Below are 23,241 nucleotides of genomic sequence, written 5' to 3'. Positions count from 1 at the left end.
GGAAGGGAAGGAGGAAGGAAGGAAGGAAGGAAGGAAGGAAGGGAAGGAGGAAGGAAGGAAAGAAGGAAGGAAGGAAGGAAGGAAGGAAGGGAAGGAGGAAGGAAGGAAGGAAGGAAGGGAGGGAGGGAGGGAGGGAGGGAGGGGAAGGGAAGGGAAGGAAGGAAGGAAGGAAGGAAGGAAGGAAGGAAGGAAGGAAGGGAAGGAGGAAGGAAGGAAGGAAGGAAGGAAGGAAGGAAGGAAGGAAGGAAGGAAGGGAAGGAGGAAGGAAGGAAGGAAAGAAGGAAGGAAGGAAGGGAAGAAGGAAGGAAGGAAGGAAGGAAGGAAAGAAGGAAGGAAGGAAGGAAGGAAGGAAGGAAGGAAGGAAGGAAGGAAGGAAGGGAGGGAGGAAGGGAAGGAGGGAAGGACAAACAGGACGTCTCAGCTTCATAGCTGCTCCCACCCTCCCTTCCAGGTCAGTTTCTGAGTGAGACAGAGATGGGGGTGGGTGCGTGGGGCTGCAGCTGGGGGCTCTGGGGGCACCACGGGGTTCAGGAGCTGCCGTCCACCCCAAACACACACCAAAAAGAGGGCAGAGGGTCTCTGTGGTTCCCAGGATGAAGCTGAGGTGACCGTCATGGTAAGAACTGTGGCCGGGCACCTGCCTTGCACACGGACAACAGGGAGTGTCCCCAGCATCCCATATGATCCTAGGCATTGGCCCCCCAAAAAAGAAACATCAGTGAGTGTATGTTTTTTATTTAGGGGGAGGCACACCTGGCAGTGCTCAGGGGCTACTCCCAGCTCAGTGCTCAGGAGTCCATCCTGGTGGTGCTTGGGGGAACCACACGGCTCCAGAGAGAGCTTGGACAGATGGACTTTGCCCCTAACCTCCCATTGGACCCTGGTGACCGGCCTGTGACGAGGTGAGGTCCATTTCCACCCTAGAGCTGAGGAACGGGGAACAGAGCCACAGTGATGGGAGCTGAACCCCGAGCTCTCAGGCCCCACCCCAACTTCCCACCAGACGGAGCAGGTCTGCTGGGCTGGGGGAGAAACAGCAAAGGCCCTTCCTGGGGCTGTGGTTTCGTAATTCTTGGCATTCCCTGGTGAGAGATGGCCCCTGCACCTGTGAGTCACAAGAAACCACTCTAGGACTCCGGGTCCACGTACCTTTGAATTCGGTGCCACTGCTGAACGGCTTACTGGAGAACTCCTTAATCTGCAGAGAAAAGGTAAGGTCAGTCTAGGGAACATGGCCCAAAGCAGACACCGAACAATGGGCATGCTTTGTGGCTAGGAAGGTCTCATCTTCTCCAGATTCTCCAAGATGCCTGGGCTCCCACGATCGGGGGCCAAAGAATCTGGAAAAGTTGCATTTGTATCTGGCTATGCCTCAAAGGGATTATCCAAAGAAATTCTTACCGATCTCCAAAGTTATTCGGAATATTCAGTCAATAAACCAGCTTGTGCTATAGTATTTTTTTTGCTTGCTTGTTTGCTTTGGGGCCACACCTGGCAGTGCTCAGGGCTTACACCTGGCTCTGTGCTCAGGAATAACTCCTGGCGATACTCGTGGGACCATATGGAATGGCAAGCCCTACTCTACAGTATTCTACAGTATTTTAACATGCTTTTAAAATAGTTTATTTTGGCCAGAGCAGTAATACACCAGGGAAGGCATTTGCCTTGCATGCAGCTGACGTGGGTTCTAGCCTGACATCCCATAGGGTTCCCTGAGCACTGCCAGGGGCAATTCCTGAGTGGAGAGCCAGGAGTAACCCCTGAGCACCATCATTTGTGGCCCACAAACCAAAAAAATAATAATTATTGGATCCAACAAAATTAATCGAGTCAACTAAATGTAATGCATAAAACGAAGGAGATGAAATGTTTATTTCATCTTTATTTCACCATCTTTATTTCATTTGATTTACAAATGCTCTACAAAACAAAACACAGGGCTAGAGATTTAGTATAGTGGGAACGGCGTTTGCCTCACACACAGCCGACCCGAGTTCAATCCCCAGCATCCCATATGGTCTCCTGAGCACCGCCAGGACTCATTCCTGAGTGCAGAGCCAGGAGGAACCCCTGTGCATCGCCGGGTGTGGTCCCGCCCCACAAAAAAAAAAATAAAATAAACAAAAATAAACTTGTTAACTAACAAAACCAAACAGGCCTTCAGAGGCTATGGACGGTGCCAGGAAAGATGCCGGGGCCGACGGTGCAGTTGGTACCTGGTGCCGCTGGGACACGATGAGCTCGTTCTGCTCCTGCAGCCGCTGCCCCAGCTCCTCAATCCGCTTCTTGTAGAAAACGTTGCTGGCATTGAGGTTGTCGATCATGGAGGTTCGCAGCTTCTCTATGTGAGACAGGAGCTGGCGAGAGAGTCGGGGAAGGCCTGCGTCCACCTGATGCTCAGAACTGACTTCCTTCCACTCACGACCCCCTACGACATCCCAGGAACCTGGGACTGCCAGGGATCTGAGTAGCACAGACACTGGAAACTGCGTGACCCTTCGCAGGCCATGTGCAGTGACATGTGCAGTGACATGTGTAGTGACACAGGCGTGAGTCACGAGCAGGATCCAGGCCTCACCCCAGGCCCGCGCCCCCCTACTGCCCTTCAAATTCTCCTGAGTTACTTTCATATGCCCAGTCAGTGGCCCCATCTCTGGCCCTTAGCACATGTCCACTACTCAGCCACTGTTGGCAGGAGCTAGGAGGCGGCAGGGAGAGACGCAGAGGCCAGAGAATTTTCACGATCATCTTTACAGACTCCACAGCTGGGGAGATCAAATACTGGACCAAGAGGATTCAAGGGATTCAAGCGCTGGTTTTCAAAGTGCCCACAGACTAATGACTGGATGAAGAAACAAAGGTAGCGGTGCATCATGGAATGCTACCCGGCTACAAGATGAAACCATGCAGTCTCCCTCGGGATGGGCAAAAGTCACATTCGTAAGATGGGCAAAACTCCAGAGCACAAGCAGCACCAAAGCCAGAAGGCAGGAGAAAGAGGGACTCGTACTTGACTGCTGGGGATCCAGAATGGTAGCAGCGGATTGGAAGACAGTTTCTTGTAGAATTGAGCCTACTCTCAATAGAGTTCCCAAACTGTATTTCTTGATATTTACCCAAAGGAGCTGAAAACTTATGTCCATGGGGAAAAAATAAAAACATAAACAAGGGACAGAGAGTACTATTGGTGAGATGCTTGCTTTACACATGGCCAACCTAGATTCAATTCCTGGCATATGGTCCCCCTAGGCTGGAGTGATAGCACAGTGGGTAGGGCGTTTGCCTTGCACACAGCTGACCCGAATTCGATTCCTTCACCTCTCTCGGAGAGCCTGGCAAGCTACCAAGAATATCTCGCCCACACGGCAAACCTTGCAAGCTACCCGTGAGGTATTCGATATACCAAAAACAGTAACAATAAGTCTCACAGTTTGTTGTGAGACGTTACTGGTGCCCACTCGAACAAATCGATGAACAACAGGAGGACAGTGCTATAGTGGTATGGCCCCCCCCGAACCTACCAGAAGTGATGCCTGAGTACAGAGCCAGGAATAATCCCTGAGCACTGGCCCCCAGTCCAAACCCCCTCCCCCCATACACACACACATACACACCCCTGAACATGAATGCTTAGAGCAGCTTTATTCATAACTGTCCAAGATTGGAAGCCACCAAGAGGTCCAGCTATAGGTGAGTGGACAGACTGACCTCAGTGCGTAGAGACAATGGCCTACAACTCAGGACTTCAAAGAAATGAGCCCGAGCTACGAAAGACTCAGAGGAGCCTTCAATGCATGCTGCTGGGTGATGGGGTCAGTCGGGGAAGCCTGGATCCTATAGGATTCTGACTATCCGACATTCTGAAAGAACAGTGGAAACAGTTGGGGGAAAAATGAGGGGCTGGAGCGATAGTACAGAGGATAGGACATTTGCCTTATACACGGCCAACCCAGGTTTGATCCCCAGCATCCATATGGTACCCTGAGCACTGCCAGGAGTGGTTTCTGAGTGCAGAGCCAAAAGTGACCCCTGTGCATCTCTGACTGTGGCCCAAAAAGCAAACAAAAAAAAATGAAAGGAGGGAAGGGAGGAATGAATAGACAGATCAAAGAGAGTGTGGAAAGTAAATGCAAGATCCTGAAAAAAATGGGCAAATACCATCATGTACCATTCAAGTACGCAGAAAACCCACAGGATGTCCACTGCCCGGAGGACGCCCTACAGTCCACTCTAGACTCCGGGGACTACTGACATAGATGTTTACTGACTGTGGTAACTGCACCGTATTGGAGAATGCTGAGAGTTGGGGCCAGGGGTGCTTATAAATTCTCTGAACTCTCTGCTGAGCTGTGCTGTGACCCTAAGAGGGCTCTAAAAATAGCCCATGTCCACAAAAACAACCAGGAACAATAAGAAGCCAGCACGTCCCAGCAACAGATGGCAGCGCCAAAAGTCACAGCGTGCAGGTCACCTCGGGCTGGGTGATGTCAGATTAAGGACCAAGAACTTTTTCCAAGCGAGCAGCTGCAAGAACTCGGCACCAGGAGGATGCAGTCAGGGGCCTGTCCAACCTTCTTGCCACGCTGAGGGGTGGGGGAACAGAAGGAAAAGCCAAAGAAAGATGCCCAGGGTCTGGGTGGCAGCTTTGGATCAAGAGTGACGGGACCCCAACAAGAAATGGGACCTAGAAAAAAAATCAACAGGTGGTATACCATTTGGGTCTGTGAATTGAGAATGAAGCAAGGTACAGTCAAGAGTGAAGAACAGGGGCCGGAGCAATAGTATAGCAAGTACGATGTTTTCCTTGCACGCGGCCGACCTGGGTTCGATTCCCAGGATCCCATTTGGTCACTACCAAGAGTAATTGCTGAGTGCAGAGCCAGGAGTAACCCTTGTGCATCGCCAGGTGTGGTGCAAAAAAAAAAAAAAAAGAGTGAAAAACAGCGTGAGTCTCTAAACACAGGAGGGCCAGGCAAAAACTCATGGGCCCCTGAACCCAAGCCCTTACAACCCTCTATCATGTCCAGGGCTCTGGACTCTTCTCCCTGGGTCCCCCTCACCTCCAGCCCCTCCTCCCTTCCCCAGTGTGGCATCCCACAATCATCTGCGGGTCAAAGGGCACACCCCCCTATTCTCTGCAGCTCCCTTTGAACTCTGACCACTGTTATTTAAAAAACAAAGACTGCCAAGAATTTAGGTAAAGCAATAAAACATTGGCAACTGCAACTTCCCTTCCACAGAGAAACACAATACGTGCATTGTGGGAAGAGCAGGCACCAATCATGTGGAATAATGAATAGTTAGGGCTCGGACACAGATTACCCAACCTGGGTGAATTCATCCCTCTGTTAGGGCTTCAGGGAGAGGGAGGAAGGAGCGGCAACTCCTTGCCAGGCGAGACCAACAGCCAGGGGAGCAGCATAGCCTAGCGGCAGGCCACATCTCACGCGGGCAGCACGGCAAGCACCCCCCATCCCTGGGGCCTTCTCTCACCCTTTCAGGAGCCACAGGTGAAACTCATTCCATAAATTTTACTGAGCATTGCCAGATGTGGTCCCCAAACAAACAAAACAAACAAAAAGGACCTAATGTGACTTCTGATTTCTTCTCCGAGCAAAGACAGTTCACTGGGGCTGGAGCAATAGCACAGCGGGTAGGGCGTTTGCCTTGCCCAAGGCCAACCCAGGATCGATCCCCAGCATCCCATATGGTCCCCCAAGCACCGCTGGGATAATTCCTGAGTGCAGAGCCGAGAGTAGCCCCTAAGCATTGTCGGGTGTGACCCAAACAGAAAAACAAAAATGTGCCCATGAACATCAGCTGCCCTGGGTAGCCGCTGGACATCGTCTGCCCTGTGCTGGACACTGGGCTTCAGGGAGAGGGAGCATGATTCCCTGAACACCACTGTGTCCTGGACACAGACACGGGGCTCTGGCTCCCTGAAAGCTTTTCCAAACCTGCCTGTCAGCAAGGCCAAACCTGCAAACCAAAGCCAGAGCGATGCTCCAAGACCTAGGCCAAGCCTGGAACACTGACCCACCCACCACATGGGGTCCCTGAGCACAGAGCCAGGAGTAGCCCTGAGCACTGCTGGGAATCACAAAAAAAAGAAAAAACATAAAAGAAAAAAAAACAGCAGGCTGGAGTGATATAGCACAGTGGGTAGGGCATTTGCCTTGCACGCGGCTGACCCGGGTTCGATTCCCGGCATCCCATATGGTTCCCTGAGCACCGCCAGGAGTGGTTCCTGAGTGCATGCATCGTCGGTGTGACCCAAAAGGAAAAAAAAAACAACGAAAGGTCCAACAATCCTCTTGGTGGCCCCCTGGAGAATCCCATATTCTTCCCACCAACTCGCTGGAGGTTGGGGGACGCAGCTCAGGCTTAAACAGACAGAGACCACCACCATCCCCCTAGCCCCGGCGTGAGCCATCTGGATGGATGGACAGCTACAGACAAGAATAATAAATAAGCACGTGCATTCTTCAGAATAGTGATGCAAGCCACCCTTGTACTATTCATTGATTTTGTGCTGCTGGGGATCGAACCCGAGATAGCAGACAAGGCTCCATTACTATGGCAGGTCCCAGACTTAGAGTCACCCTGTGGAGTGAGGGGAACTATGCAGAGGTGGGGGGGAGAAGCACCTCAGGTGGGGTGGCCTAGGTGTCATGGTCTCAGCAAATGTGACCTCAGGTGATGTGGCCTCACATGGGGTGGCCTCAGGTGTCATGGCCACACATGATGTGGCCTCAGGTGATGTGGTCTCAGGTGATATGGCCTCGGGTGATGTGGCCTCAGGTAGGGTGGCCTCAGGTGGGGTGGCTTCAGGCGGTGTGGCTTTGGGTGGTGTGGCTTCAGGTGTCATGGCCTCACATGATGTGGTCTCAGGTGATGTGGTCTCAGGTGACGTGTCCTTGAGTGGGGTGGCCATGGGTATCTTGGCCTCAGACAGCATGGTCTCATGTGGCCTGGCCTCAGGTGGGGTGGCCTCATGTGGCATGGCCTTTGGTGGGTGTGGCCTCGTGTGGTGTGGCCTCAGATGGGGTGGCCTTGGGTGGGGTGACCTCAGGTGGCAAGGCCTCAGATAGCATGGTCTCATGTGGCCTGGCCTCAGATGAAGTGGCCTCATGTGGCATGGCCTTAGGTGGCATGGCCTTGGGTGGGGTCGCCTCAGGTGGGATGGCCTCATGTGGCCTGCCTCGAGTAGGGTGAATCAGGTGGCTTTGGGTGGTATAACCTCAGGTGTCATGGCCTCATGTGATGTGGTCTCAGGTGGCGTGACCTCGGGTGGGGTGGGCTCAGGTGGGGTGGTCTCAGATAGCATGGCCTCATGTGGCCTGGCGTCAGGTGGGGTGGCCTTGGGTGGGGTGGCCATGGGCAGCGTGGGAAAGAGAGCAGTAGAGGCAAAGAAGGGCCTGGGGTCTGAGTCGGAGCAGACTCCCCAAGTCTACACCCCAGAGTCCACACCCAGTTGCCCCTCATTCTTGGTGTTTTGATCCAAATGTTCACGGGCCTCCTCACTGCCTTTGGGAGATGGAGCCTCGCAACAATCAGGGCTTAGGGGGGCCTCGGCGGGTTTCATGAGGAGGATCTTAAAAAAGGCATAATTCTGATGACTCTTTTATCTAACCGGGACATTTTCTTTTTGGTTCTCCTTGTTTTGGGGGTCTCCCACATGGCACTCAGGACACCCCACCAGAGATTCTCTGCGGACCAGACGGGCAGTCCAATGTGAAGGTCTGAGGGCACCGCTGGGGTGCAGGGGATGACCCGGGCCACACTAGCTAGTGCTTGCGGCTTTCAGGGGTCTCTGGTGCTTTACCCAGGGATGTCAGGGTCTGGGCGGTGCCAGGGACCACACTGGGCTGGTCACATGCGGGGTGGGCACCTTAACCCCTGGCTCTCTCTCCAGCCCGGAAGAATATTTTGAAATACCGAAGACTGTTTATAAGGTACACCAGATGAGAAGTACGTAAAGTTACAGACATCAAAGGTAATATTAGGACCCATCTGCCCCATGATTCAGTTTCTGCACTTCAGAGAAATGTGATATCCACAGCATAGACAAAAACAGAAGGAAGAAAAACTGTAACAAAGCAGTAAGTGAGAATCAGCTACCACACTGCACTTGTAACTCATTTTTTGTGCTGTCATTCGCTTCTCCATAAGTCTTACTACGCATTTAAATCCTTAAATACGAAAGGTTTAGTCAGGGAGCAAACAGTGTTTAGAAGTGAGCAGCTCTGAGGCCAGAGGATGCAGAAACTTACCCGGCTCTTCTCCTTCTTGTGCTCTTGGTGGAGAGCTTGAACTCGGGCATTCCACTTGCTTTCCTGTGAAACAGCAGAGCTCAGTCATTTGCAGGCAACTGTAATCAGGACATCTGTCCAACATGGGGACTGACTTCCTTTCCAGTGGACGCCCAGGAGACCCAGCTATCTATGTGATGAAACTGTAGCTGGCAGTTTCCAGTAGGATGGCAAACCCACCCACATTTATTTAATTGGTCTGATTTGTTTAATTATTATGGGGGGGAGGGTGTGACCACACACTGGTAGTGCTCAGGACTTATTCCTGGTTATGTGCTCACTGGTCATTCCTGGCATCCTGATTCAATTCCCAGTGCTCCCAAGAGCTACAGAAATCAGCTCCTGAGTACCACTGGATGACCCAAAACCTAAAATGAAAGGAAGAGAGGGAGGGAGGGAGGGAGGAAGGCAAGGAGGGAGGGAGGGAGGAAGGGAGCAAAGGGAAAAAGGAGGAAGAGAGAAAGGGAGGGAAGAAGGAAGGGAGAGAGGGAAGAGGGAAGGAAGGGAAGAGGAAAGAAAAGAAGGAAGGCAGGAATGGAGGAAGGGAGAAAAAGAGGGAAGGATGGAGAAAGAGAAGGAGGGAAGGAGGGATGGCGGGAGGGAGAGGAGGGAAAGAGTGGAGGGAGGGAGAGAAGAAAGGGAAGAGAGAAGGAAGGAGGGATGGAAGGAGGGAAGGAAGGAAGGGAGGGAGGGAGGGAGGGAGGGAAGGAAGGAAGGAGGGAGGGAAGGAAGGAAGGAAGGAAAGAAGGAAGGAAGGAAGGGAAGAGAGAAGGAAGAGGAAAGGAAGAAGGGAAGGTAGGAGAGAGGGAAGGAGGGAAGAAAGGAAGGAGGGGAGGAGAGAGGAAAGGAAAGGAGGGAAGGAGGGAGGGAAGGAGGGAGGGAGGGAAGGAGAGAAAGAAGGAAGAAAGGAAGGGAAGGAAGAAAGGGAAAGAAAGAAGACTGGCCCTCTCATGCCTTACCTGGTTGTCCAGCAGCTGCATGACATTCTGGAAGTCCTGGGGGTGCTGGGGGCGCTCCTCTTTAAAGTCGTGTGCATCTTTTAACGTGCCTATGTTGGACTTGATCTGCATATTGGACTTCTGGATTTCTGACAATTGCTGCAAAATCAAATACACAGGCCCAGATGTGTATAAAAGACAACACAAGTTTCTTTTTCTTTTTTTTTTTTTTTTTTATCTTTTTGGGTCATACCTGGTGACACTCAGGAATTACTCCTGGCTCTGCACTCAGGATTTACTCCTGGTGGTGCTCGGAACCAAATGGGGTGCCGGGGATAGAACTCGGGTCAGCCGTGTTGAAGGCAAACACCCTCCCTGCTCGGAGCCCTGATATCGCAGTTTTACAGAATGAAATTTGCTTTCAGGTAGCGCCATTTTCTTTTTTGGGGGGGTGCTCAGGAGCGATCCACAGCAGCGCCCCGGGGACCTTCCATGGGCCCCAAGGATTTGAACCAGGGTTCCAGCCTCCATAGCCACATGCAAGGTGAGCATCATGCAGCTACTGTCCCCTGAGAATTCATCCCCGACAGGAACATTTGGTCTGGGGGCCACACTGGGTGCTGTTCAGGGGCCACTCGGGCTCCACGTGGGTGTCCAGCCCAGTCCTCCTGCAGAATAGCCAGCGCTCAGAGGCTGAGCTCTCTCTAGGCCCCAGTAACAATATTCCCAAAGTTAGGAGCAATAAAAATCCCCAGGAAAGTGGGGCCTCGAGCAATAGTGTAATGGGGAGGGTGCTTGCCTTGCATGCAGCCAACTCCGGTTCAATCCCCAACATCCCACATGGTCCCTTGAGCCCTGCCAGGAGTGATTCCTGATTGCAGTCTCGGAAGTAGTAACCTGTGAGCACTGCCAGTGTGTCCACCCCTCTCTGCCCCCAAATTCTCAGAAAGGCAAGACAAGCAATAAGTTCATTTCAGAAACACGCAGGTGAAGAGCAGAGTCCTCGGGCTTCATGCCAGGATGCAAATGAGGCATCCTCGCAGGGAAGTGTCGGGTAGGGGAGGGAACTTTCCTTGGAGAAACCTAACAGACTCCCTCTGCCAGGCCCCACCCACGCAGGTGGGGTTCCATGATGGAAGCTACATTTTCCTCCTGAACCTTTTCACCCCTAACTCCCCAAAATTACTTTCACTAATCATGAAAAGCATCAGGGAAGCCCAACAGAAGGGCAGCCCATAAAAGACCAGACAGACCCAAAACCATCAGAGCTGCTCAGGTCATGAAAGCTCAGACTGAGAAAACCCTCACAGACAGGGGGTTGGAGCGACAGTACAGTAGGGTGGGTGCTGGCCTTGAATGTGAACAAACCAGGTTTGATCCCTGGCATCCCACTGGGTCCCCCAAGCACTACCAGGAGTGATCCCTGAGTGCAGAGCCAGGAGTAACCCCTGAGCATCCCTGGGTGTGGTCCCCAAACCAAAAATACACAAACCCAAAAGTCTCACAAAGACAACCTGAGGAAACATGGCGAGTAAATATCGTGGTGTCCTGAGTCAGATCCTAAAACAGAAAAAAAAAACTAAAGAAATTGAGCTGAAAGGCAAAGTTTAATTCACAGCAGTATGTCGATGATCTGGTTTGCTGAAGGTGGCAAATGTACCATCCTGATTTAGGATAGTAAAAGAAAGAGAGAAGGAGGGGGATTTTTAGCAGGACATGAGATACTATTTCCTCCATGGAAACACAAAGCTATTTCTGTAAAAACAGAACTATTCTAAAATTTTTAAAGTCTGCTACTACTAAAAATAAATAAAAGTCTACTATTATTAAATTTCTTAATAGCCCTCTGGAGCTACAAAGGGTAACCACCCAAATGCCCATCAACTGATGAAAGAACACACAAAATATGGTCCCATCCAGATACTGAAATATCACTCAGCAATAAAACAGAAATAAGACACTAATACTACAATGCGAATAGTTCTGGAAAACATCCCCACTTAAAAAAAATCATCTGTTACAGGAGTCAACATAGCCTTTCGTAGGCTATGCCCAGAAAGACACATCGAGAGATAGGAGGTAAGTATAGAGAAAGGATGTAGGTCCAGAGACAGGAAGACAAGAAGTAGATCCAGACAGGAAGTAGATGCAGTGACAGAAAGTAGATCCAGAGTCACGGAGTAGAGCCATAGATGCCAGAGATTGAGGAGGGGAGGAGGAGTGGAGGACAGTCAATGGGAACACGGTTTCTTCCTAGGGCAGGAAAATGTTCTACAATGAGCATGCTGACGACTTCTTACCTCTATGAACAATGCTGTTAACTCACAACTGCTTCACTTTAATTGAGTGAATGATATGGGATGTTTATTGCATCTCAAAAAGATGAGGGGAAAAGAAATAGGAAGGTGGGCTACAGAGTCAAGTTCCATTCTTCCATTACCCTGTGGCAGGACTGTGACAGGAACTGCAAGCCAGAGAAGAGCTAACTGGCAGCTTACCACAGGGAGTGGAAGAAGTGTGGCCGTGAGGAGACAGAGGTAGGAAGATCAAGATCCACAACAATGGTGGGCACGAAGGTGGCCGCTTTGAGAAGGCTGCACTGAGACCGGCTCAGGAGAGGGCCCCAGAGAAGCTTGTGAGAGAAATCAGGCTGGGGGCTGGGGATACACAGGACTTAGGGTGTGCGCCTGCTTCAACCACCAGCATCACCAGGGGCAACCAACGCTCCCTCAGGACCAAGTCCCTGACTACCAAATCTACTGACTTACCGAGAGTCTTTTCAGGTTTTCCTTTCTTTCCTTCTGATAAGGCTTAAAGAAGTTTAGTGTCCAGTACTGCCTGAACACATCTCACTGAAGACTGCCCGACTATCCCTGGGAGGGACCCCTGACCACTGTTGGATATCTACCCTAAGTGTTGGTGAATTGCCCCTTTCTTCCTCCCAGATAAGCTAACCATGCTCTTGCTAACATCCCTAACTCTTATCTTCAACCTTCCCTTTGTATTCTACCTCTCACTGTCACAGTTCCCAAAGTCGGTATTGATAACTTATAAGTCAAAACTTTCTGGTAATTCTGAACTTTGTATTTGTACTGCTTTGTATTTGAAGTTGGCTGGAGCGATAGCACAGCGGTAGGGCATTTGCCTTGCACGCAGCAAACATGGCCGACCCAAATTCGAGTCCTCCGCCCCTCTCGGAGAGCCCAGCAAGCTACCAAGAGTGTCTCGCCCACATGGCAAAACCTGGCAAGCTGCCCGTGATGATGTATTTGATATGCCAAACACAGTAACAACAAAGTCTCATGATGGAGACATTACTGGGCCCTCTCAAGCAAATCGATGAACAACGGGAGGACAGTGACAGTGACAGTTGTATTTGTGAAAGAATCCATATTAGGGCATCAAATTTTTTTGTACTTTAGCTAACTCGCAACATTGCTTTCTGTAAAACTGCTTGGCTGCTTTGCACCTGGGGGAGAGGGGACTTGGAAAGTGAACAGGGCATAACTTCTTTCTAAACCAAGTGTGACAGGATTCAGGTGTATTTACTGTTCCTGAAATGTATTGTCTCAGTAAAGCACCCTGCAGATTTGGGTAAAGGATAACTCAGGATGCAGGTGGTTGGGGGAAATTGCCCTTTCTTGGAGTGTATTGTCTCACTAAAGCACCCTGTAGACTTGGGTAACTCAAAACGAGGATGGTCAAGGGAGATTACCTAAGGCTTAATGATTCCGGCTATAACCTTGCTTGTGCTGACAATCGATGTACGTAAATGCTGATCTTTGAATCTATAGGCTAAGGAGTGAGGTACTTTTAAATGGATTGGTTAAGAAAGTATATGTTGTTACAAATCTATTGGCTATGAAATGCGCGGGCTTTGCTGTAATGGCCAGTGAAGGCCTATATAAGATCCCCTTTGAAGAAATTCGGGGCTCTCAGCCACTGCCCATTTTGGGGTACGCTGCAGAGCCCCAGCATGCTGGTCTAAATAAACCCCGTTTTTACTCCTGCAGGAATTGTGTCTATCTGGTCTCTCCGCACCTCCCAGGGCTAGGGAACTCCCGATCCCAACATTTGAAGTGCTGTATATTTGTACCTGCTTTTCTATTTCCCCTATAGCCTTTTTATATTTTATTATAGAGCAATGTTCTTTGGTTAAACACAGAAAGACCATTAATGCTACGCTCCTAATATTTGGCAGTTGATTGACTCTCAAATATATCTGCTCCTGGGCATAATTAGTTGGTCATAATTACTTGACTCAGGCTACACTTGCTGTAGTGCCTAACACCCCAAAAGGGAAGTCCCACCGTGGGACTGGGATGGATCTGGGGTGAGTGGCAAAGTTACCCAGCATCAAAATGGGAGTAAGCATAAATGCATGGCCTTGATGCAAGTTGTTATGTATTAAGAGACAGGACCCCATAGGGAAGGACAAGCTGAACTGGCCTGAGGACTTAGTCTGGGATTTACGGTAAAAGCCTTGCTTGCTCTGGAGCCCAGAGAACTAAGTGTTGGGATCTTTGTCTCTTACTGTGTTTATCCAAACAACTGCAAGTATTGATAACTTATACAACTAAAGGGAAAGATAAAAGCAATGCTGATGTCCCTGTGAGACAGTGTCTCCTTGAATTGGTCTCCCCAAGAGAATTTCCTCTGTCAAATGTTTATCTGTGTAAATTTCCATATGTAAACAATCAATCACACCTATGTCCTCACCTCAACCCTCCTTCAGATGTTCTATGAGTATGCTAGCAGCACTGCATTAAATGGGCCATTTTTACCACCAGGCTGTGGTGTCCCCTCCCCCGCCCCTTCTGCTGGAGAGGACGGGGAGGCAGGAAGGCGGCTCTGGGCCGCCAAATGCACAAGTTGCAACAGCAAACTCTGCATTTTACTTTTAAACTCACAGCCACCACCTGAGTTCCAGTGAGGCACTCAACTTTTTTTTTTTTTTAAGGAAAAACCAGAAATGGAAAAATGACAGCCTTGTATTCTGATGCCTAGAAAGCACAAGAACCCAGGAGACAGAGGCTAGAAAAACCGTTCCACAGGCAGGAGTGCAGATTACAGCAGGCAGGAGGCCCGGCTAGGTCTCAGAGCATCACATGGTTCCTGGAGCAAAACCAGGAGTGATAGGGGAGCCTGGGGCCAGGAATAAATAGCCCCTGAGCACCCCTGGTGTGGTGCTAAAACAAACTAAAAAAAGACTAGAGATATTACAGGGAGAGAAGCTGGAACAGCGGTGGAGGGAAGCTTACGTTGGTAACGGACTGGGGACTGGTGTTGGAACACTGCAGGTCGAAAACGTAGTCATGAAGAACTTTGGAAACATCAGGGCTAGAGCAATAGCACAGCGGTAGGGTGTCTGCCTTGCAAGCTGCCAGCCCAGCTGAGCTGGGTTCGATTCCTCCGCCCCTCTTGGAGAGCCCGGCAAGCTACTGAGAGTATTTCGCCCACACGGCAAAGACTGGCAAGCTACCCGTGATGTATTCAATATGCCAAACACAGTAACAACAAGCCTCACAATGGAGACGTTAATGGGCCTGCTCGAGGAAATCGATGAACAACGGGAGGACAGTGCTACAATGCTACAATTTTAAAATATACATAGATTTAGATGCTGTTGAACGGGCAACAATAAGATATAACAGGGCAAGCTTTTGCTTTGCTGTGAAGAGCAAGTAGTCATATTTATAGCTTTGGAGACACCCAACATTCTCTATGGCTCCAACACAAAAGCACCAAAATTAAGGTGTAAATGAGTAGCATGAAAATAAAATAATTTTCCTGTGGACGCTGAAATGTTAACTTAGAGTCATTTCATATGTCATGAAATATTCCAAAAGTTTTTAAAGTATTTTAAAAGAAAAAAATACAGAAAAACTTTCTAGGGTCTTTTTTCCCCACTAAGTTAAATAACTCAGCGAGAAAAAGACACACACAACGTAATCTCCCACATAGAACAAAATAGCAGCAAAACCAAAACCCAGGCCCGAGAACAGAAAGACCATATTCGAGGCTGCAGGAAGTGGGGGGGTGGGGGGCCGGGGTTGGGGGAGCAAAGGCCAACGCCAGCTGTCCAACGCTCACTCCCCGCTGTGAACCTCCAGTCCTGAGGAGTTCACGGACAGCACGCTCCGTGCAGCTGATACCGCACCTCCTATTTGCAAGCAGTCGAGGCCCTCTTAAAACTCATTCACCAGGAGAAAAACGGTGGTCGTTTCACAGCATATAAAACTACTGAGTGGTTAGGGATAGGGCCACACACATGGGCTTGTGTCAAGCTGGGCCTTGCTCACAGGCTGTAGTTTTGCCCGAACCCTATTTCAGAGTTCAAAGAGTTTTTATGTATTTATTCTACTTTTTTAAATTTGTGTAGGTTTTATTTTTTAATTATTTTATTGAACCACAGTGTGTTATACAGTTACAAGGTTGTTCAGGTTGTTCATGATTTGGTTTCAGTTATATAATGTTCCAATACCCGTCCCTTCATCGTGTACATTTACCATCACCAATGTTCCCAGTTTCCCTCCTCCCTGCCCCCAGACCTCTGTGGCAGGTTCTCTCTCTCTTTCTCTCTCTCTCTCTCTCTCTCTCTCTCTCTCTCTCTCTCTTTTCTATGTCTGTCTCTTTCTGTCTCTGTCTCTGTCTGTCTGTCTCCCTCCTTCCCTACCCCACCCCACCCCCCTTTAGGGCATTATGGTTTGCAATACAGATACCAAAAGATCATCAGGCCTATCTTCATATCCTGGGAAGTTTTTAAGAGAAGGACCTTGCCGTCTTCCAGCGGCCGGTCATGAAATGCTTTGGCCCCTAGAGGGAGCCCAAGCTCCTCCCCTGGCCATTCCCTGCTCCCTTGTCTCCCAAAACCAGGCTGGTCCATTCCTTCCCCGGGGCAGGCCGGCTGGCCCCTTTCTAGGGAAGGAAGGAGCCGCAGAATAAAGCTGGCTGAGTCTCTGGCCATCAACCGTGCCCATGACCGGGGCGCTGTGGACCAAGTGTGCCCCCCGCCTCAAGAGAGGAGGGCTCAGTGAGCCACACGCTGCTGGCAGTAGACCCCCTGCTCTCCTTTCCTGGGGTGTGATAAGGACCTGCCTGAGGAGCCTGTCCTTCTGGGTGGGCTTCCCTCTCCTCCCACACTGGGGACTCTGTGTCCGTCTTTCTGGAAACTTCCTTAGGAACTTGGAGAGTTCCCAAAGTCAGGGAGGGTTTGATGGAAGAAGATGACCTAACTAACAAAGTAAGAAAATCGGAACTTCTTCCACTTCTAGCCAAGTGCTCTGCACTGGGACTAGGGGCTAGGGTTCCCACTTGCAAGGGAATGTCTTTTGAGACTTGGCTTGTGCCTCCAGCTCCCCTAAGACTGGGCGAGGAGGGGTGTGGGGGTTGGTGCATGAGACAGGAAGCTACTTTCTGGCCTGAATAATGCCCTTCTAACGCCTCTGAAGGCAGCAATACTACCTGTGGACAGGAGAACGGCTCCATCAATACTTACATATTCTATTTGTTTTATTTTATAAGGTAGTTCACAATACTTACATTTTGATTGCATTTAATATTCAAACACCAATTCCCCCACCATTACACCTTCTCACCACCATATTTCGGATGTTTCCACCCCAAACCCCAATCTCTGTCCCAAATCAGAACCGAAATAATGTATTTTGCATTGTTTGTTATGAAAAACCGCTGAAGATGCTACAAAAAAGGCGATACTTACAAATTCTAATGCTGAATTCTTGGAAGTTAATTCTTTAAACTCCTTCATAAACATTTCCTTGACTTTTTCCATTTCATCCACTAGTTTCTCCTTTTCTTCTTCTTTCCATTGATCAAATAGCTTCAAAAATTCCTGATCTTTTGCTTTTTGCAATTCATATTCCTGAAATCATATGAGTAAATGGCTTGACTGTTCTGATAGGAAGCAAATAAACAGATTTTAGGGGCTGGAATGATAGCACAGCGGGTAGGGCATTTGCCTTGCACGCGGCTGACCTGGGTTCGATTCCCAGCATCTCATATGATCCCCCAAGCACTGCCAGGAGTAATTCCTGAGTGCAAAGCCAGGAGTAACCCCTGAGCATCACCGGGTGTGACCCAAAGAGAAAAAAATAACCCAGGTTTTAAAAGCAGCAGACACATCACTTCCAATGTCAGTCAGTACTGCCCAGGTCAAGTATATTTTTTAATAATACACTATTTAATAGCGGGGTCTTACACCAAACCAACGGTCACATGCAGTGTCCTTTATCCTTCAGTCCATTAAAACAAAAACCCCGTATCTCAAGATCATGAGTTTATACAGCATATCTTAAATAGCAGACATGAAATGATATAGAGGACAGAAATAGGGCTGGAAAGATAATATAGTGGGTAAGAGACTGCCTTACACACAGAGGAATGGGGTTGTCTCCATATATTGCCCCCCAAGTATGACCAAAATTGATCCCAGAAGACAGAGCCAGGAGTAGTTCAGTGCACAGCTGGGTATGACCATCTCCCCCCACCCCACCCCCACCAAAAAAGGGGAAAAAGAAAATATAAACTATATTTTTAAAGAAAAATGAGAACACTTTTTGTTATCAATTTGGAGAGAGCTACCCCAACTTACATTCCAAGAAGAGAAATTCAGATGTATTTAGATATAGGGTTCAGAGGGTTCAAACTCTTCGGTTTGTAATGGTCTTCAATTTTTCAATAACCATCAAATATGCCCCACAACCACCAAAAAAAAGAATAAGCAAATAAAATAGAACTGAATGGGAAAATAGATCAACAAAACTGAGAGCTGGTGTGTGTGTGTGTGTGTGTGTGTGTGTGTGTGTGTGTGTGTGTGTGTGTGTTGGGGCCACACTGGCAGTTCTTCTGGGCTTACTCCTTTACTCCTGGCTCTGCACTCAGGGATCTCTCCCGAGAGGGTTCCAAAGTCTATACAGGATGCCGGGGATTGAACCTGGATCTGCCAGGTGCAAGGCGAACGCCTTACCCATTGTGCTCTATCTCCAGCTCCATGAGCTGGTGTTAAAAACATTACCGGGGCTAGAGCGATAGCATAGTGGGTAGGGCATTTGCCTTTCACGCAGCCAACCTAGCTTCGATTCCCAGCATCCCATATGGTCCCCCGAGCACACCAGGAGTAATTCCTGAGTGCATGAACCAGGAGTAACTCCTGTGTATCGCCGGGTGTGACCAAAAAAAAAAATCACCAAACATAAACCATTACTTAACTAACCATAAATTTAAAATAAATATTTTTTAAAATGAAGAGACACAGTAACTGAATTACAAAGGACTTTAAGAAACTATTAGGAATAGCGGTATGTCAACAAACTGGTCTTTCTAGAAGAAATTAATTCATAGACACCTATAGAGACACCCAATTCGTAGAGACTTACTCAGGAAGAAACAGAAAATTCTAACAGGTCAATAAAAATGCCCTGAACAGACACCCTGACCTCTCAGCACCTGTATTGCAAACCAGAATACACAAAAGGAAAAGGAGAGAGAGAGCAAGAAGCAAAGTACCTCCCATAGAGGCAGGCTGGGGGTGGGGTGAATGGGGTGTTGGGGGGATGCTGGTGGGAAATGTGCACTGGTGGAGGGACAGGCACTGGGTCATTATATGATTTAAACTCAATTATGAACAGTTTTGTAATGGTCTATCTCACAGATATTCAATTTAAAAATTCTAAAAAATTTTTTTTAAAGTAATGGGGAATTCATACCCAATTCAATCAGTTTAATCAACAGCTGAATAAACCGCAGTACTCCTACATTAAAAAAAAAACACGTTAGGGGCTGGAGCGATAGTACAGCAGGTAAGACATTTGCCTTACATGCAGCCAACCCGGGTTCGATTCCCAACATCCCTTATGGTCCCCCAAGCACTGCCAGAAGTAATTCCTGAGTGCAAAGCCAGGAGTAACCCCTGTGACCCAAAAAGCAAAAAAAAAAAAAAAAAAAAAAAGGTCAATAACAAACAAGGAGATGAAATAAATGATCAGATACCTCCCAGGGCTGGAAGAAGAGTCCAAAGGAGCTTCCTTTGCATGGGGCTGACCCAAACACTCAAGATTGAATCCTCCACAGCACCACATGCCACATGTTCCCCCGAAAACCATCAGGAGACCACGCCTGAGCACAGCGGCAGGAGTGAGCCCAGAACAACACAGAGTGTGACTGAACATCTGGTACCCTCTAAAGCATAAAAATAATAATAATGATAACGATAACAACCCACTAACCAAGAAAAGCTCAGGACCAGCGTGCCTCACTGGTGAATTCTCCCAAACCCGTGGGAGGCATGGCTCGGATTGGTCCCCGGTGCCAGCTTGGCCAGGACCCTACCTTGGAGAACCTGACTGCATGCGCGTGCTGGGCAGCCTCCAGCTGGGTCCTGGTCAGTTGCAGCTGCTCCTTCAGCATGTCCACCTCGTTTTGGAGCCTGTCTGTCTGCTCCCTTTTCTTATACCCTGTCGCAACAGAAATATCACGTTAAAACAAACAAACAAACAACAAAAATAACGCAGGGAACCTCTACTCAAGCTATGGCTCAGGAAAAGGCCAAGAAATCTGCTCTGATTTGGAATAAAATTTTGGAGGGAGGGGGCCGTTATTTGTTTGTTTTCATGCCACCAGAGCACACTTGTGATCCTGAGCAACATTTCTGTGCAGCCCTTGGTCTTGCTGGGCTCTCAACTGTCCTCAGCCAGTGCTTTCGGCCACCGAGTGAGGCTGGGATATTCTACGGACAGCATGAGAGCCCGTGCAGGGAGCACTAACAGTGACAGAGAGCCATCCTGGCTGCTCGGACCCAGTGGCACACCCTCTTCTCCATCGGAAAAGGGGAGCAACAGCTTCTACTGCCACCAACATCGTCCAGACCGTGTGTGGTCACCCTCTCTCCGATTCTCACTCGTCCAAGAACCCCAGTGGTCCCGAGACACAAGCAGAGGCCGACATTCAAAATACAAACATGGGCCACAGGCCATGGACCACATCCTGGCCACAGGGAGAGGTGGGACAGGGGGGGATCTGGGTGCAAAAAAAAAAGGTATTGGACAGCTGAAAGGAAAGCGACAAGTGAAGGGAAGAATACTTGTATGTCCACGTACTTACATGCAGATGTGCACATGACTGAATGGAATACATGTGTCTGTGAGTGCAGACATGAAAGGGATGGAAACCAAAGTAGAGAGTCAGAACCTCAGAGATGACCTGAAGAGACAACACCCGTTTCAGAGCCTGAAACACTCTTTGAAGCGAGTGTGAGAGAGAGAGAGAGAGTGAGACGCTGAAACAGAAGAGAGAAGGTCAGTCACACTGAACCACGCGCTTCAAATCGTTCCTCTCTGCCACCTTCGCCAGCACGCTGCTGAACCGTGTCAGCGGCCCGTGACTTTATAAATGGGATTTTGTGTCGTCTGTGGCATTTATAGAAATCTTTAGCTATTTCCTCCTCCATTAATCTATTGGACCGGAACAGCCAGGGCTGGAAACGAAGAGGGGAAAGCCAGGACTGCGTGAGTTACAGGTACACGTGTCTAGAGACGGAAAACGTTTAAGATCGTGCTGTAGGTTTGGGAGGACGGCCAGGCCACCCTGCAGGATGCTTCCAGCTGCTGGAGAAAGATGCCTCTTGCATCCTTTGCTTTGGATAACTTAAACGTGGGAAACTTGGCTGCTTGGTAAGCCACAGACACCTCCCCTCTCTTCCTGCTTCAACTTCTCCCTCTACACCAGGCTAACTCACATCAGCAACCAAACACATCACAGCATCTCTCCCGTCAAATTATATAAAAATTGTGCCTTGTTCTCACTTTTCCCTCCAGCTAAGACTCACGTGGCCACTTTCCCTCGTGGCAAATGTTCCTGAAATTCAATGGCACTGGCGGTGGTGCGTTATACACACTCCAAGACTGGCCCCCAACCCTGCTCATCCCAACAAAGCTCTTCCTCGCCACCAACTCTGGTGCTGTCCGATCAAGGTCACCAAGCGCTCTTGGGGACAAAGGTCAGTTCTCCATCTTCACCTTATTCTGTGGCTCACTCTGCCTGGTCCCTGAAATATGGATTTCTGCAACAAAACATCTGCCAGCTTACCCCCCTCCCTGCCCCCATTTCTATTTCTCCCTCACTCCAGTTGCTCTCATCCTGAGTATCCAGGGGTGCCTGAGGGTTGGCCCTCTGCTTCATTCCCATCTAGGCCATCTCACCCAGCCCGGGACTGCTCAGGACTGACTCCCAACTGCGCCTCTGCTTGGATTCCAGGCCACCCCTCTAGAATCTTCCCCAACTCGCATGGAAATTTTATGTGTGATTTGTTTCCTCATGGCCAACTCGATCTCTGTATTCTCTTGCCTCCCTCAAGCTGCCTCCCGCCCGTGGGTCCCCATCTAGACAAAGAATTACTGCCTGGAACAGGACAAAAGCCCAGGACAATCTCCACGCTGCCTAACCCTAACCCTAACCCTAACTGCTCTCGCTCTCCATGCAATCCTGGCGCCATGGGATCTGGGCTCCACACAGGTTCTCTCCATCTTTACTTCTCCCATCCATCCTGCTACCAACCTGATCTAACTGCCACTCTGCCCCACCTGGACCACTGTCACCATCTCCTCCATCTTTCCCTGCTCCACCATTGCCTCTTCCTGACTATTCTCCACCTGCCCTGGGCTCTTGAGGTCCCCATGTGAGCCAGTCTCTTCCTTTCCACCCCTGGACCTTCTGTCTGTCCTTCCAACATGCCCTCGTGTCCCCCTCTCCCATCACCCTCACAACCACAGTTCCCCCTGCCGACAATATTCTCTTTCTAGTTTTATTCCCCATACTCATGAGTTCATTTTTTGACGAACTATTACCTCCTGTGATTTGGGGTGGGGTGCAGTGTGGCGGGGAGTAGATTGGGCCATACCTAGCTGTGCTGGGGGCTTACTCCTGGCTCTGTGCTCAGCCAGGAGTAACCCCTGAGCATTGCCAGGTGTGACCCAAAAAGCAAAAAAGAAAAAAAAAGAGAGAAAGGTCTTTGCAGACTCTTGGCAGTTCTTCCCCACCCGCTCCTCCTGTATTCTTCCCTTGGTGCACTTGCCCATTTGGAAAGTCATTCATTCATTCAAGGTGTCCCCCTCTCCAGGACTGAGAGAGCAGAACTCTTCAGTTCACTTGTGGCCTTCATCCCCACCCCAAGTACAGTGCCTGGCCCAGAGGAGGGGCTCAAAATTGACTGCAAGTGAGTCAAAAAGGTTGTTTTTTTTTTCAAAAGGACTGAGGAACATACCAGACCCATGTTTTACCAAAAGAAGGAAAGAGAAAACAAGGGACCAGAAGGAAATGAGTTCTTCACACTTGAGCTCATCACTTACCAAGGTGAGGATCTTCAGGGTGGCGGCGCTGAATATGGCTCTGTAGAAAGGCTTGGTTCATAAAGGCCTTGTCACAGAAATGGCACTGAAAGGACACAGAGCAACAAATCCAGATGTCCGGAGCACGCATCAGGTGCTCAATGTCATTTGCAACTGGGGTTGGGTTTCTGGTTTCGGTTTTTTGGTTTGGGGATCACACCTATCGGTGCCCAGGGCTGACTCCTGGCTCTCCTGACAGTGCTCAGAGGACCATAGGGAATGCCAGGGATCAAATGTAGGTCAGCTGCATGGAAGGCAAATGCCCACCCACTGGACTGTCACTCCAGCCCCTTCATTTGCAATTTGGAAAGTTGAACTGGGGGCCCCTTTCATAGTGACCATGTTGGCAAGAATGAGTAAGGAGACAGAAAACCAAGGCATTCTTCCCCAAATGAACACGGAATAGTGATTAAAGGAGCCCTCCAGAAGGGTCCCTGGAACGCAGGAGCAAGGCCTGGGGCGCCTGTACTCGGCAATCTGCTGTCATGTCCACTTCCTCACCCTCCATTGGGACCACTTCAGGGGCCTCTGCCTGAGTCCTCCCCACACTGACCCAGGGCTCAAGCCTCCTTGTCACACAAGACAGTG

The 23,241-nt window shown here is 49.5% G+C and overlaps 1 protein-coding gene across 3 annotated transcripts in view; it reads right to left on the bottom strand.

The window, feature by feature from the left end:
- Positions 1-23,241, bottom strand: part of DZIP1 (DAZ interacting zinc finger protein 1) — a 69,505-nt gene that overhangs the window by 33,595 nt on the left and 12,669 nt on the right. For all 3 annotated transcript variants that reach the window (XM_056109753.1, XM_056109752.1, XM_056109754.1), the window contains 7 exons: positions 22,615-22,699; positions 19,601-19,725; positions 16,974-17,135; positions 9,272-9,409; positions 8,274-8,336; positions 2,217-2,357; positions 1,150-1,198 (listed from right to left, as the gene is read on the bottom strand). In XM_056109753.1, coding sequence (XP_055965728.1) covers positions 1,150-1,198; positions 2,217-2,357; positions 8,274-8,336; positions 9,272-9,409; positions 16,974-17,135; positions 19,601-19,725; positions 22,615-22,699 — 763 coding nt within the window. The remainder of the gene's footprint in view (positions 1-1,149; positions 1,199-2,216; positions 2,358-8,273; positions 8,337-9,271; positions 9,410-16,973; positions 17,136-19,600; positions 19,726-22,614; positions 22,700-23,241) is intronic.

Source organism: Sorex fumeus, unplaced genomic scaffold (genome assembly GCF_029834395.1).
Source record: "Sorex fumeus unplaced genomic scaffold, SorFum_2.1 ptg000008l, whole genome shotgun sequence".
NCBI lineage: Eukaryota > Metazoa > Chordata > Mammalia > Eulipotyphla > Soricidae > Sorex > Sorex fumeus.
This window is presented reverse-complemented; position numbering and strand designations above follow the sequence as displayed.